The sequence below is a fragment of the Amaranthus tricolor genome, chromosome 13, assembly GCF_026212465.1.
Source record: "Amaranthus tricolor cultivar Red isolate AtriRed21 chromosome 13, ASM2621246v1, whole genome shotgun sequence".
NCBI lineage: Eukaryota > Viridiplantae > Streptophyta > Magnoliopsida > Caryophyllales > Amaranthaceae > Amaranthus > Amaranthus tricolor.
The window spans coordinates 8362999-8377103 of NC_080059.1; the positions used below are offsets into that span (position 1 = coordinate 8362999).

Consider the following 14105-nt stretch of genomic DNA (forward strand, 5'->3'; position numbering starts at 1 on the left):
TCCTTGGAGCTTCTCCCTCGTGATGCATATACTAAATCGTGAACTCATAATAGAGGACAGTCGACTAGGCTCCTCTCTCCAAAAAACCAAACTCAACTTAAGATTTTTTACTTTCACACAACTCCTGACCGTCTCAAAACCATAAATGTGCCGGAACCAAAACATAGAGCAACTCATAATCAACTCGCTCAATTAGCACCCTTTCTTATAGCTCACAAGGGTTGGTGTTGGGTAGTATATTTATGTGTACTTATGTAGTATAAATTTGATTAGGAAAACAGCTCATTTTTTCATGTTGGAGTTTCCTGCATAGGTGATTAGAGACAAATAGAAGTATATATAACATGTTTAAACTTGTAGAGCTGAATTCTTGGGAGCAGAAGCATTTGCGTTATGAATAATGTTAAGCTTCATAAATAAAAAAATAATGAATAACAAGGCTTGTCAAAAACAATGTTACTAACCCACCAGTATAACACAATTTCCTCATCTGTGTAATAGATTACACAAGTATATTTGGATATTTCAATTTCGGAAGGACAAAGTGTTTAGAAACACGAAGTACATCTAGATTTTAACAAAAAAAATTCAAGAAATTGTCTATTTATCGAGCTTGAAAAACCAATTTAGAACACGACAGTGTCTAGCATGGTACCCAAAGTTTGAACAATGTTGGAGGACATCAAGTTGGAGACATGTTCTTCGAGATGCTTTTTAGCATCTTGCCTTCCCACGTTTGCGATTGCTAGTTTCTCTGGGGGCAATTCGTCTTCCTCTTGTACTGCCTTGTTGTATTTAACAGCAAGATTCAACATTTCCTGCAAATATCAAATGCATGCACTGAGAAATTTAGATAAGCAGCAATCTGAATGACAGTTTCCAGTCATTTGTATATTCTTAAATGCAGCTATATCACAAGTATAAGCAAAATTATTTCTCCAACATAGTCCGTTTCTTTCACTCAATTTGCTACAATTTCACTCAAAAGCTCTCACATTGAAAATAATAACAGAAAATTGATTACGATGGATTGTACAAGACGTGAACATTGTAGTTCATATTCTCACTTGATCCTGAGGTAGTCAGGGTTAATAAATGTTATTGATTTGTAATTTATAACATTGCACATTATAGAGTAGGATTTTTCATCCCCTGCGATTTTGGAACACCAATCAGGTAATCCTAGTTTCAATTTTACATCTAGTATCCCGAGATCTACAAAAAATAAGTGCTCGATGTCTTCAAAGTTCTTACAAAAAATCTTAAACTCATAAATGCCAAAATAAGCAATTAGCCAAGAACTCTATGTTCCTATTCACTCATTTCTTCCAAATTCAAATACTTTTTCACCAAATATAAATTTCCCATTCCTCTCATCATTTTACAGTTTTTACACTCATCCCTCTTGCAAAACTCAATAAGACTAACTTATTGGTTTATACATTTTTTTGTCATCAACTAAACTTTTCAAGATCAAAAGCCATAATTATCCAGTGAATCAAATGAAGATGTTTGTTCATGAGGGTACCGAGTAATTTTTTTAAGACCTCGGGGGTGTCTAATGAAAATACAAAACCATAGGATACTTGCTGAACTTCACAAAATATAGGGTTATGAAAGATCCCTAATAGTAAATCGGATTCGGTATCTTCACAAGCCATGTGCCTTCAATCAACTTTCAAATTAGAGATGGCCATGGGACGGATTGTACCACTTTCGTCTGGATCGAGTTGTGGGTTGGTTCAAACGGACATGAACTGGCAAAACGTCAAAGTAGCTCTGTGCCAGGTCAATATTTGAAAAAAGAAAATATTAAAAGAATAAATCGCTTTCTCCTCAGTCTGTGCAGTGTGCATGCCCATCTTCATTTCTCAATTACTCTGCACCTTTCTCCCCTCATACTCTCCTCCATCTTCAATTTTCACCATCTTCGATCTTCGTGTTCACTTCCCCTCAACATCTTTAATCTTCAACTCATCACTCATCACTCATCATCTTTAATCTTCATCTATGATTTCGAGAGAGTCGAAGGAAGCCAGTATGCTACCTCAAACGCTAGCCACTCTTCCTCATCATCAGCACTATCACAAAATTGCATAAGCAGGATTTAAAAAAAGTAAGATTTAAGTCTCAAGATCTCAGCCACCCACATAATTGACCACACACGACAAATAGGGTATGAATCATCATATATAACTTTCAATTCCCCAAATTTAACAAATTTAAAACCCTATTTCCCTAAATTTAACAGATATGAAAGTCTAAATAAGTTGATTTTCTTTTTTATTTCTTATTCTAGGGTTTTTAAATATTCTTCAGTCTTATTTTGGTGATAGCATGTGGTTCCCAGCAGTTCGATGGTTTATACTGTGGAGGTGGTGGTTTACCTTTGTAAATTTTAAAATTTTCTATTTACAATAGCTAGGTCAATCATATGCCAAATTTTTATACTACGTGGTTATTTTTGAATATGTTGCTTGTAAATTTGAGCTTTTTTTGCAATCTAGTTCTGGATCGGGTCGTTTTGGAACCAATTTGCGGTCTGATTTCGATCCAATTTACTTCTTAGTTTTATGACTTCAAACCGGACAGGTAATTACATAGGGTTCAGATCGATTTTTCATTTTACTTCAGGGCCAAAGCACCCATTGGCCACCTCTATTCCAAATCAATAACCATATTTACATTGATTTAAAATGCCTATCAAAGTGAATGTAACCAATTAATCAACTTTCTCCAAAATATCGAAGGTTATATTTAGAGAAAAACTTCCATCACAGATTACTTAACCTTAATGATCTGCAGATGATCAGATACTTCACATTCTACCATCTATTACCTATTATTAGTTCTATCTTCAAAATCGAAGAGAAAGTTCTTTTGCCAGCTTCAGAAAAGCACAGTTCAGGACAATTATGCGAAACTGGCTACTGATAAATTTCTATGTCTTGAAGACTTAAATCATAGCTGACCTGGACAGTCTGTTCGTTGGTTTTGGAATGAGCATCGAATCTCTTGAGTGTCAATCCATCAGTCCATTTCTTTTTGTGAAGGTTTAGTAACATCTTCTCCTCTAATTCATTTTTCCTGTAATTGATGGCTATGGAGTAGTAATGTCGATTCAACCCATGGATCAATGCCTGAAGATCACAGTTTCAATGGAAAGAGAACTAGATAAGAAGTAAAATAAAGTAGCATTTGTATATTCACGCAACATTCTCCTAATTACCTGAATTGATGGTTTGTTGAGATGCCCAAGATTGGATGTTGTTTGACGAGGCTCTTGACCAAGCATCATAGTTTGTGGACTGATCAAACGGAAGGCGTCAATAACAACCTTCCCCTTCACACTTTGTATAGGATCCACCACTACAGCAACAGCTCTTTGATTTAATGCTTCAAAGCTCTGAAATTTTAGGTTAAAGTTAGATGAGTTTTTCTAAAAAATTGGTTCTTGCTTGATCTTTGAGATAAATATACACAAACTGTTAGTGCAAGTGCCACACTTAATAATGATGATGAGTTCGATCACTTAATCGAACATGCCTTAGCTTGTACTTTAGAGAAGGACTTTGAGAATGTATCGTATGTGAGTGAATTGAGGTTTCAAACGATCGATGAGGTGATTAATGTGAGGCAAATGAGGCTTCACTAAAGGGATGGACCATGCCTTGAACGAGTCAAGGCATGGGAAGTAGATTGCTCGAACAAGTCAACACGAAAACAAAGTCAGAAAGGGGCTGGAGAGCGGTGCTCGTTCAAGCACAGTGTGCTACATCAAGGCAGTGGGTTTTGAACTGACTGCTTGTTCGAGCACATGCTATGCTCATTCGAGCACTCAACCTTGGACGCTATTTTGGACTATTGAGCTAAAGTGGCATTGTATTCCTTTGGTTAATGCTATGTTAATTGCTATGTTTATTGTCATAATTAATTGTGGGTGTTAATTGTGAGTTTATGGTGATTGATGAGGGAGTTCTAGAATGATGTAAGAAACTTGAGAGTGTTCTTTGTTTTAGTATTGAGATCTTGAGAGGTTGTTCTCCAGATGGGGAGGGTTATTTAAACATTGCATTGTTGAATCCAATTATAAATAAACTTTATTTGAGGGGGGAGGTATCCAAGATACCTCATAAACAAATTGTGTCATTTGCTCATTGTTTCTTTGTGTTCATCATCTTGTTTATCATAAGTGTAACCGATTGTAGCTTTCCTTTCACAAACAAATTTCCATAGAACATATACTCCTCACCCATACCCCCTCCCCATGTCCCATTGAATTTGTGGTCTTTCTCATTTTTGGATGTCTCGCAATTTTACTACATTTCTAAAAGTGGGCAAATAGGGCCACATTTTCTCTCCTTTCCTTATCCATATACTTATCCTATCTCATCCACACTCTCGTTTCACTCACTTGTTTGTTTATACCTTTCACGCATTTTTTATCCATTTCACCTAAAGCTTAAAAAAGCATTTGAAATCAAATATAGCAAATTCATCGTAGGAAGTATATTCTTAAGGGAAATTCCATTTGGTAACACCAACTATTTTTGACAAATATTAGCCCAATTTTTTTGATATATCCACAAATAACACCAAAGCATAGGTCTGTTACACCACGTGACCTAAACTGTTAAATTGTCGTTAAAAAGGAAAAAGCAACATTAAATTAATAAAATAAAAAGGAAAAAAGCTTTCTTTTAAAAAAAACTTGCATCATCATTTTCTTCTTCTTCCTAATTTAGAGTCTCCATCTAGTTCATTTTAATCAATCCAACCAAATCAACTCACATCCACCAAAAATTTGGAATTCTCTATCTTTTGCTTACATCCTCACTTAGACTTACACAGACTCATCTATATCTTAGCTAAAAATATCTTTGTATTCTAATCATCCATAAATACACACACTCGCCACCTTTTCATGGTGAGGAAAGTACTCTTTCTTTTCCAGGATATCTTCTGTTTTGCAGAATGGGATTCTGGATTTTGAAGAATCATTTGGGCCCCAATTGAGCCAGGAATTTCTGGTATGTTGGTTGTCGCTATTCTGGTTCCATACTGATGTTAAATTTAAGTTCGAATGGCATCCCCTACTTTCTTAGAAGTTAGAATGTAATCGAATTTTCCGTTAGTAAATTTTGGAGGCTACATGTATTGATTAATGAATTTTCTATCAACCCTTTATATGTAGATTAAGTGTGGAGTAAAATATAAAATCAGCTGAAAAACTAATTTAGTGGCAATGGTTTGAAGAAAAACAATGATGAAGGATAAGGAAACGATTAATAAAAGAGGATGAAGAAAGAAAATAAAAATGAAGATGTAGATAAAAATGGAGGAGTTTTGGAAGGGAAAAGATGAGAGAACCTTATTTATTGTTGACTTTAGTATTGCCAACAAGAGATCAGCCCAATAGGTTGACAATGTGCCTCAGTTTAGTCAATTATCCACCTCGTGTCAGGATTTTTTGAGAAGCTGTCAGATGCGACTAACACATTTTAAACGAAACTACCAAAAGGTAGACAATGTCTAAAGGACATGCAAAGGAAGACAGTAACCAGCAATACCAAATTCAACTAGATAACTAATTTTTAGAAAAAATGTGACCTGCTGTGTGTTGATGTCCACACCAGATAGCCAGCAACCAAATCCCGGATGCGAATGATACCATCCCACCACCATCTCTGGCCTAAAAAAACAAGAAAACTAAAGATTAATCCCAGAATAAATAATAAAAAGTATTAACAAATCAAAATGTGTTATTAATTAGCTTATAACATAGGTTGACAAATCCCACATCCTTGATACATCGCAATTCGCAAACAATACATGTATTGCCAACAAGAGATCAGCCCAATAGAAGGGACGTAGGTGTGCCACATAGACATGTGCAATGAATAAATTACACAATATATAGAGTTGATCGCTCAAAAGATTTATTGCAAACTAATCAATATATATATAACAAAATAGTTTCATTTGGTACCACCTCACTGTAATTAAATACCCACTTACTTTTAATCAAACTCAAACCCCTCTACTATATACTAATATTTGCTCTCTTTCATACTTCTATCCCCCCTGTTTTCTTTGCCATTTCACTGCCTCCCTCTCTAATGCTCTCTAGTGCCTTGCCAAATGAACCACCACTATTGTCAGAGGGGTTCACAATATTATGATCAAGAAAAACTCGATATGGATTCTATCCAAAAGAATGAATAACAAATTTCTGAAACGAGCAGGATATCTGAATCCAAATAATGGTCAATTTTTATTAAAAAAACTATGTTCTATATTCAAGCATTTATCCGACAAAAAATATATAATAGCATTCATGAATAATAGTAAAACTAATACTACATTCCCAACATAAACTTATGAAAGTATCATCAAGATTTGGGGGTTTAGGTGTTTGGGCTTTGTTATAAAAATACAAAAAATCACACATATCTATGGTTGAGAAATAATCCTAAAATTTTCAAATTATCCAAAAATAAAATTAAACTAGAATTTTCAGATTGAAAATGTCAAAATGATGATAGCCAACTTTCCATTTTATATCTCAAATTGACGAAAACTCTGCTGCAATATAGCAAAACAAGAATTATAAAAAAGCATGAAGGTTGCAAAAAAGAAAACTTCTAAGAGATCTCTCAAGTCATTCCATCACACTATTATACAGCATTGGATTAATCAAGCCTTCAACATAAATCAAAGAAAAGGGGAAAAAATATCTCATGGAATGCAAAGACTAAAAATTGCCCAAATAAAACGAATCCTCACTGAAATGAAAGCTTCAAAGAGGTTCAACAATGAAAAATAAGATGAAAAATATAAGCAAAAATGAACACAAGTATTTATTGAAGTATCTTACCTCCCCCTCAAATGTAGTTTTATTAGATTGAATTCAACAATTGCAATGTAATAAACCTCCCCTTATCTTCAGAACAATCCTCTCAAGATCACAAATGCTAATACTATGATGAACACTCTCAAGTTTCAACAAAGTATAGCTTTCTCAACAATATGTGTTTGTACTATTTTGTTCTATCAATGATGCTCCCTTTTATAGAGGAAGGAAAGCATCATTCTTAGAACCACACTCAATGCACCATCAAAGCACAATAAAACACTCAATTAACAATGATAATAATCTCAGCAATAAACATTACAATAAACAATAGAGTAATGCACACATTCAATACACAAAATCGTAGCAAAAAGAGCCGTTGAGTGCCCCCTGACCTGCTGCTCGTTTGAGCACCCCACATACTCATTCAAGCAGCAAGTGCTGCTGTCTTCTGATGCCTTATGACTTAACCGCTCGGATGAGCTACAACCTGCTCGAACGAGCACCCTTGTCGAGCAACGCACTGTTTTGCTTCTTCTTGTTGCCTCATTCAAGGCATGGTTCCCACCTTCAATGGAGCCTTATTTGCCCCACGTTAAGCACCTCGTTTATCGTTCCAAACCTTAAACCCACGCAACTCGACACATCTTTATCGACCCTCTCCAAATTACAAGAGAAAGCACGGTCGATTATATATTTAAAGTTAACGTCATCATTAAGATTATTGACACTTGCTCTAACATTCACAAATTTATGTGGTATAGTCCTTATTAAAAGGCATAATCCCTAACAAAAGCAAGATATAGTTTGGTGCTAGAATAGGGGATTAAGCTCAATAGAGACCCCACCACCTTATTAGTTACTAACTATAGTATAAAACTTTTCTTATTGTTAGGCTGTGACAATTTGTCACATAATTAAATCACCAACCACGGGTGATGAGCATTGACTTATATACTTTATGAGGTTTAGTTTTTTCCAAAATCATACGGTATTAGGAGGATTAACCACCAACCATTATATGTAAGTCCATAACCCACTTTTTTTACGATGAGAGATCTTCCTCACAAGAGAAGTATTTATAACACTCCCCCTTACATATGAGCCAGATCATATTCAAACACCACCTTTAACTTAGATACCATATTAAATCGTGATAATTCGTCAAATAATCACCCCATGGGCCCACTCGTGTGAAGACACCTATGGAGTAGCAGTGGGCTCAAGCCAAAAACCCAGGGGTAATGAACATTAACTTGCATACACACTTGATGTGGTTCACTCTTTTCCAAAACCAGTAGGAGGAAGGATTATCCACTAAGAATTATATGCAAGTCCATAACCCACCATTTTTTAGCAATGAGGGATCTTCCTCACATATGAAATATTTTGAAGTGAACACTTAAAATATAGCAAAGATCCATCTACAAGCAACATCAAATGTTACTAAATTTCAGCATTACACCCTCTTACTAAATTTCAGCATTACACCCTCTTTTTTGAATTTTACTTGGAGCAATTTATCAAAATCAGAATGCTTTACCAATCACAATGATTGGAAGAGGAAAGCAAAGGGGAAGGGAAGAAAACATAGAAGTTGGCATGCGTTTTGCTTCTGGATCTTTTGGACATGTAAATGAATTTGGTTAATTTAAGGCTCCATTTCGTTTTGCAGTAACATTTTTCCATCATACCAGAAACTCTCAAATGTATGCTCTATCAAATCACAACTTAGAGCTTTGGTGTTCATCATCATGGAAAAAAACATCTAATAGAGGCAATTGCCGAAAATGTTCCGCCAAATCAATATTATCTACCAATATTAAACATAATTCTCGCACAAAAGCAATGTATCAATCACATTCTTTTATTCTCAATGTAAAATTCTCCAGTTAAATTGCAAACATTTTCTTACAAAAACAACAAAAAACAAGTTGAATAAGCAACTAAAGCAATAAATTACCTTCCAGTTTGTTTAAGCATATCAAGCATATTGGTTTGAAAGACATGATCAACAGCTTCAACACTAACTCCAGTACCACTTTGAGGCATAGCGAAGACATCAACAACCCTAACAGTGTATTCATCCACGAACTCACCCAACATCAATCCCATAACTTCCATTGGAACACCAGCTCTACCTGCAAACCAAATTCTCACCGAATATTGTGATCCAGATTTCAATGAGCAACTCGAAGAAATTTTTAGATCAAGAATCAAGAAAAAGAAAAAAATTCAGAAAATTAAATACCGTGTTTTAGCATCTTGAGAAGAGCAAGAGAAGAAATATAGACTTGCTCGGAGGTATCTAATGTCGGAGAATCAGGAAGTGGGTGGCCTAGAGCTCCTCCGGCGCCGGCGAACATTCTCGTCAGTCTGTCCATTATATCAAATCAAACTTCTTGGAATAGGGATCGTACTTTCTTTTTGCTCACGGTAGTATTTAGGAAGGGCTCTGTTGAGTTTAGGGGTGAAATTTGGTATGTTCTGACAATTAATTTTGACTAAACTAAAAACTTCGGTCTGAAAAATTTTCAGAACGGTTAGACGTTTAAATTATCAAATTAGATCGGACTAAACTGTTTCACAATTGTCCGGTCTGATCTAGTTTACGATTTTTTATTCTTATATTTTTATTCAAATTAATACATATATTTATGCAAATATTTTACACCTACAATTGATAAATATAATAATTTGAAATTAGTTGATAACATCAACATCATTCAGGTATATATTCTTTTATAGAAATAACTACATTTTAAAATATCTAAGTAGCAACTTAATTTTTTAAATACAAAATTATGATTTTCGACCATAGTACGGTTTACGGTCTGGTTTGGCCTGAAAAATAAAAACCCAGACCAGACCATAAACCGTAATTTAATTTGAAAAAAACCAGACCAAATACTAAAATCCTAATTTCGTTTACGGTTTAGACCAAACTTTGTTCAGCCCTAGTTGAGTTGTATAAGTCCGCGCTTTATACTAGTAACTATTCGCTCCCTTCCTTACACGATAGAAATGTTCATGTGAATTAAAGAAAAGTTAAATTTTTTAGATAGTTGATATACTTTCACTATTCTAAAATATTTGCACTAAACACTTTTTTGCGCAATCTAAAGTGTTTGTCGGATCGTTATATTTACAGTTATACATAACAAAAAATTATAAATTTGATATTATGAAAACATGCGATGAGACGAATAAATCAAGATCCCATATGATTATATTTTTTTCTCGTATAATAGCTAAAAGATGTAAATTACCATAAAATGATGAATAGTGCAAAAATTAGTTTTGTGCAAATAATATGGAACGGAGGAAGTATTTTTTACAAAATAATAAATTTGGCGGAGAAAAGTGAGTAAACATTAAAATAATATTAAAAGAAAGTTAGTAGAAAAAATATGAGACTACTACAAATAAAAAAATGTTACTTCTATTATAAAGTCAGCGAGAAACATATGAGAACCTAGGTTGCACTAAAACGGACACGGACACGGACACGGACACGACACGGGTACGGGAAAACGCCAACTTAAAAATGGCGGACACGGGGACACGTAAATGGTAATATAATAAATATATCAAATTAAAGATAATTTTACAAAGTGGTTCTCATTTTATTGTAACCGGGAGGCTTGTAACCAGGAATATTATTTGTGGTAGCATAGTTGTATGAACTAACATAGTAAGGGTTTCGACAAAGGTTAAAAGGCAATCCTCCAGTAAAAAACATCCTTGCTATCTCCGCATCTAAGTTGTTTCGAGCTTGTATATCAAAAGCTTTGGTGATTGGGTTGTCAGATTTTCTTTTCTTGGCATATGAAGTTGGTGAAAGAGAAGTTTCGGAAGACAAAGAATGACTAGGAAGTGGTGGTCTTTTTGGTTGTCTAGATTCTTTATATTGCTCAACTTGTCTTTCTAAGTTTCTCATTTGCATTTTATCCTCATTTGTTACATTAGGACATTGACTAATTCCACCTTTTGCAACTCCCATCAAATGTGCTCTAACTCTAGTATATGAACCACTCTTTATTTGTTTGCAAAAGTTGCATTGCCAAGTATAATTACCCCCACCTCCACTCATTTTTTCCCCTTTCACAACATATTTCCACAAAGGATAATAACAGAAATCACCCTCTTCATTTGTAGCATCACCACTTACATTGCACGAATCAGAGCCACTAGCCCCGCTACTAGACATGATTGAACTCTTCAAATTCAAACAACCACAATTAAAGATTTATAAATCAAGATTAACAAATAATCAAATTGACCAATACAATACAATAAATGTTCTTAGGATTTAGGATTAACACTTAATTTCTTAATTTCTTGAACTCTTACAGTGCAACCAACGAGTCATCTAATTTGTTTCCAAATATTGGAAACTGCTTACGGCTGGAGTGTTTCGCAGACCCACAACACTCAGTGAAGCACTACAGCAGCCGTCGAGTGTTTGAGGAGCAGACCACAGCACCACTCAGTGAAGCCGTCGGTGGCGGTGGCGTGGTGGAGGAGCAGCCGTAGAATTTTAAGGGTTAGAGGAGTGAGAATGTGAGATGAGAGCAAGAGAGGGAATTGAGATTTGAGAGGGAGGAGCAGCTTTAGAATGCGACAATGCGTGACCTTTGGGCTTTGAGTAAGTCAGGAGTTTATTTCTTTTTAGCTTTTTCCATTTTTTTTTTTTAATTTTAAATAAGACACGTGTCCCTTGCCGTGTCCGTTGCGTGTCCTTGCCGTGTCCACGTGTCCGAAAAAATATTAAAAAATTGGACACTCCATTTGGCGTGTCGGACACGGATTTTCGCGTGTCCGTCGCGTGTCCGTGTCCGACACGTGTCGGACACGCGACACGTCAGTCGCCAGCCGTGTCCGTGTTTCGCAGATGAGAACCATAAGGAATATAAAAATGCTAAAATGAAATTAATGGAAGATATGTGGCTACCATAAAAAATTTTAAAATAGAATTATTAAAATAAGGACGAAAAAGTTATTATTATTCAAAATTTGTAATATAAATAGATGATTGGTTATAGAAACAATATAGAAAACACGCCAAAATAAAAAGTAAGAACTTTTATAGAAGACGAAGGTAGTAATAAATACTTCTTCCTCTTCATGGTGCAGTACAATTGTTTAATTTAATTGTTCTAAATTAGCTATTAGAACAAGACACAAAAATCTCGGGAGCTATGGTCACATATGAATTGGTCTCAAAGCCAAAAATTGAAAATAAAAATTTCCCCAAATCCAAAAATTAAAGAATAAAAATCTAATTTGACCTTAGAGATATCAATTCTAATGTTGAAGTGATCAATTTCAATTTAAAGCAAATCTTAATATATCAATTAAAATAAAAAATTTCAATTTTGACCTAAAGTGAGTGACATTAAAGTTATCAATCTTTTTAGTTACAAGTTTATAACCTTAAATGAATTAATTATTTTAAAATCTTCAATTTTGACGTTAAAGTGATTAATTCACACCTTAAAGTGATCAATTATACATACAATGATCAATTAAATTATTATGTGTAACTTATAAAAGAAATCAAATTTTACCTTAAAAGTATTAATTATGATCTTAAATTGATCAATTACTAATCGTGTATTGTAAGAATTATAATTAGGCAGATTGGGCTATTGGTGTCAATATGAGAAGGTCGCTCCCAAGACTTGTTGAGTACAATATTATTAATGGCAAAAATCAAACATTCTATTAATTTTATTGTATAATAAGGTAGTTTGTTTTTTAGCATGTCATTTGTCTTTTTTTTTCATGTGGATTACCATATTTATGAATTTGCATTTTTAGAAAAATTTATACATTAATGGATGCAATAAATTACAATTATTCCAATTACACTATTATATATAAATGTATTGTTTAAAAAATTATACTACGAAATATATGATGTACTGTGTAGAAAATTATATATTGTCTGATAAATTGTTAGAATTACACTGTAATCTATATGATGTACTATTTAAAAAAGTATATTGCGAAATGTATGATGTTCTACGTAAAAAATTATATTGCATAATAAATTATATTTATTTCAATTATATTGTAATTTAGGAAATTACTAGAAGTACATAATTGCCCTTTTTTCCAATAATTGTTCTGATAAACTGAAATAACATAAAATTTAAAATCAATCATTTACATTGTTAGACTACCATACTTACAATTTTGAATTTTAGGAAAAATGTCAAGAATATTGAATTGAATTTGAATTTGGCAACAAATAAATTAGGAAAATTTATCATGAATAATACAACTTTTTAACCTTTTCACTACAATAATACCAACTATTAATTAACCATTGATAATACTAACTAATAGGTATGTTTTCCACTAGCAAACTTTACTAGTTAGTTACCTACAATTGTAGGTCATCTTATCAAACAAAGAAAGAAAAATCTTTAAAAAAGAAAAAACCTCTCATCCCAATCCCACCCCTTCACTAACTCTTCCCAACACCCATCCTCTCAATCACCATTGGACCAACCCTCCTACGTGAATCCACCACCCCTTCCCTGATAACTTCACCACCCATCCCCTACCCTTGCCAATCCCTTTTGCGGCCAACAACCCTTCTCGGCCCTCAGAACACAAACCATCAAATTAACAATTTCTAAAATGAAAGAGTAAAAACTTTTAAGTAAATTAGAATAAAGAAAAAAGAACATAAAGAGGAGAATTACCCATGAAGCTAGTTTTTGTTCTTGCATCTGAGGTTTAAACTTTATTTATTAAATTATAAGCATCAAATCAAACAATTCTAAATACTTTTACGAAACTAATTGGAAGTATACAATTAATTGCTCAAAAAAATACACCAACACAAGCTAAGTGAATCCCTAGAAAAACTGGAACATTAAAAGTGGGTTGTTGACAAGAGTGGTGATGGTGGGTTGCTGACAATGGTGGGGTGGTAGTGGGAGGGTAGGTGGGGCTGTGATGGTGGGGTTGTGCTAGGGTGGGGGTTGGAGTAGTGCATTGGTGGAAAGAAGGGGGAAGGGTGGGATTTTTTAAATTTAAATTAAATTTATGTCTTTTTGGGTAAAATGACTTATTTTATGGGTAATGGGTAAAAATGAGTGTTAGTGGAAAACTTATGTCATAGGTTGTATTATTCATAGTTAATCAATAATTATATTATTGACTGAAAATAGTTGAAATATTGTATTATTCAAGGCAATTTTTCCAATAAATAATGCAAAAAAGCAGCCAATTGTAA

The 14105-nt window shown here is 34.0% G+C and overlaps 1 protein-coding gene across 1 annotated transcript; it reads right to left on the bottom strand.

Moving 5' to 3' along the window:
- Positions 1-398: 398 nt before the first annotated feature.
- On the bottom strand, positions 399-9358 carry LOC130798245 (26S proteasome non-ATPase regulatory subunit 14 homolog). The gene is made up of 6 exons (XM_057661157.1): positions 9105-9358; positions 8817-8994; positions 5611-5692; positions 3230-3406; positions 2973-3140; positions 399-818 (listed from the first exon to the last, which is right to left on the bottom strand). The coding sequence occupies exons 1-6, from the start codon at positions 9235-9237 to the stop codon at positions 627-629; spliced, it is 930 nt and encodes a 309-aa protein (XP_057517140.1). The 5' UTR covers positions 9238-9358; the 3' UTR covers positions 399-626.
- Between the last annotated feature and the right edge of the window lie 4747 nt (positions 9359-14105).

Bases quoted from the DNA above. Each gene is read 5' to 3' on its own strand.
- LOC130798245 (XM_057661157.1), bottom strand. From the start codon at position 9,237: ATGGACAGACTGACGAGAATGTTCGCCGGCGCCGGAGGAGCTCTAGGC. The intron at 8,995-9,104 runs GTATTTAATTTT...TTTGGTTTGCAG, and splicing joins TCTCAAGATGCTAAAACACG to GTAGAGCTGGTGTTCCAATG. The intron at 819-2,972 runs GTCAGCTATGAT...TGATATTTGCAG, and splicing joins CCAACGAACAGACTGTCCAG to GAAATGTTGAATCTTGCTGT.